At 44.8% G+C, this 1,393-nt stretch overlaps 1 protein-coding gene across 1 annotated transcript in view; it reads right to left on the bottom strand.

The window, feature by feature from the left end:
• LOC103475210 (girdin-like) overlaps positions 1 to 1,357 on the bottom strand; it is a 7,179-nt gene extending 5,822 nt beyond the window's left edge. The window contains exon 1 of the mRNA XM_008426654.2: positions 190 to 1,357. Coding sequence (XP_008424876.1) covers positions 190 to 1,193 — 1,004 coding nt within the window. The 5' untranslated portion in view covers positions 1,194 to 1,357. The remainder of the gene's footprint in view (positions 1 to 189) is intronic.
• Positions 1,358 to 1,393: the final 36 nt, after the last annotated feature.

Here is a 1,393-nt window from a genome sequence, read left to right as displayed (position 1 = left end):
GAAGCCCTGGAGGTTAGCCCGGAGACCAACAGGACTCGCTGTGAACCCTAGAGGTCAGACCGGAGACCCACAGGACTCCTCACCAAGTCAAGGAAGAAGACGGAAGCAGGCTGGGAGAGCGACAGGACTTCATATGAAGCCCTGGAGGTTCACTTCTTTAGTTAGAAGTACCATCTTTCAACCCAGTACCTCAGAGTGCCTGTTTGATACATTTTCAGAAATGTATTGCAGACGCCTCCGATCACACATCTGAAAAGGTGTGGCTCCTTCTGTGGCTGGTCGGAAATCGACTGGATGTCTATGTGGGCTTCCTCATTAGATGGCTCCTGGTTATGCTGTTCCAATAATTTCTTGTTTTCCTGCTGCAGGGCAGCGTTTTCCTGCTCCAATTTTGTGTTTTTCTCCTCCAGGATGGTGTTTTTCTCCTCCAAGTTGGTGTTTTTCTTTTCCAGGGTGGTGTTTTTCTCCTCCAGTGCGGTGTTTTCCTGCTTCAGCGCGGCGTTTTCTTTCTCCAAGACGGCATTTTCCTTCCAGAGAACCTTCCTTTCCTGCCTCAGGTCTGAGACTTCCTCGGCGTAAACTTTATTTTCCCCGTCCAAGATAAAGTTTACCTGCTCATAATCAGAATTTTCCTTCTTCAGGGCAGTGATTTTGTCCTCCAGGTCGGTGTTTTTCTCCTCCAGGGTTSTGTTTTCTCTTTCCAGAGCCTCGCTTTGCTGCCTCAGGTCGGCGTTTTCCTGGACATGGACTGTGTTATAGGTCTCCAAGATGTAATTCACCTGCTCGAGAACAGAGTTTTCTTCCTCCAGGGTGGTGTTTTTCTCCTCCAGAGCCCTGAATTTCTGCGTCAGTGCAGCAATTTCTTTATCACAGTCCATGTTTTTCTTCTCTATTGCGGTGTTGATCTTTTCCAGTATGGATTTGTCCTCTTCTAGGTTCATGTTCTTGTCCACCAGTTTTTTAAATTCTTCTTCTTTGTCTTGAGCAAGCTTGTTTCTTTCAAAMGCCACTTGCTCTAGATTTAGWACTTTGATTTTTAAATCCTCATTKGCTTTAATTAATGAGTGCGTGTCAAAGGACATCCTTCCAACTTCTTCCAAGAGGTCATGAAGCCTCTGTCTTTCTCTCGCTAACATTTGATGTCCTTTTTCCTCCTCTGAATCTGAAAACGAWGTCTTGCTGCTTTCACTCATTATGAATTGTTTGTAAAAATCCTTKTCAAACTCTTGCTTGGATACACTCCTTCTTGCTGTSTAGGTTCTGCAATGGTTATGACAGTAGAATTCAAGARTGCAGCTTTTTGTGCATCACTCTTTGTGACATCAAATTGCGTGATGTCACACATTGATGTCACTACCTCAGCAGGGCAACTAGAAAACTGCTGAAGTTTGAA

This window comes from Poecilia reticulata, linkage group LG13 (assembly GCF_000633615.1).
Source record: "Poecilia reticulata strain Guanapo linkage group LG13, Guppy_female_1.0+MT, whole genome shotgun sequence".
Lineage (NCBI taxonomy): Eukaryota > Metazoa > Chordata > Actinopteri > Cyprinodontiformes > Poeciliidae > Poecilia > Poecilia reticulata.
This window is presented reverse-complemented; position numbering and strand designations above follow the sequence as displayed.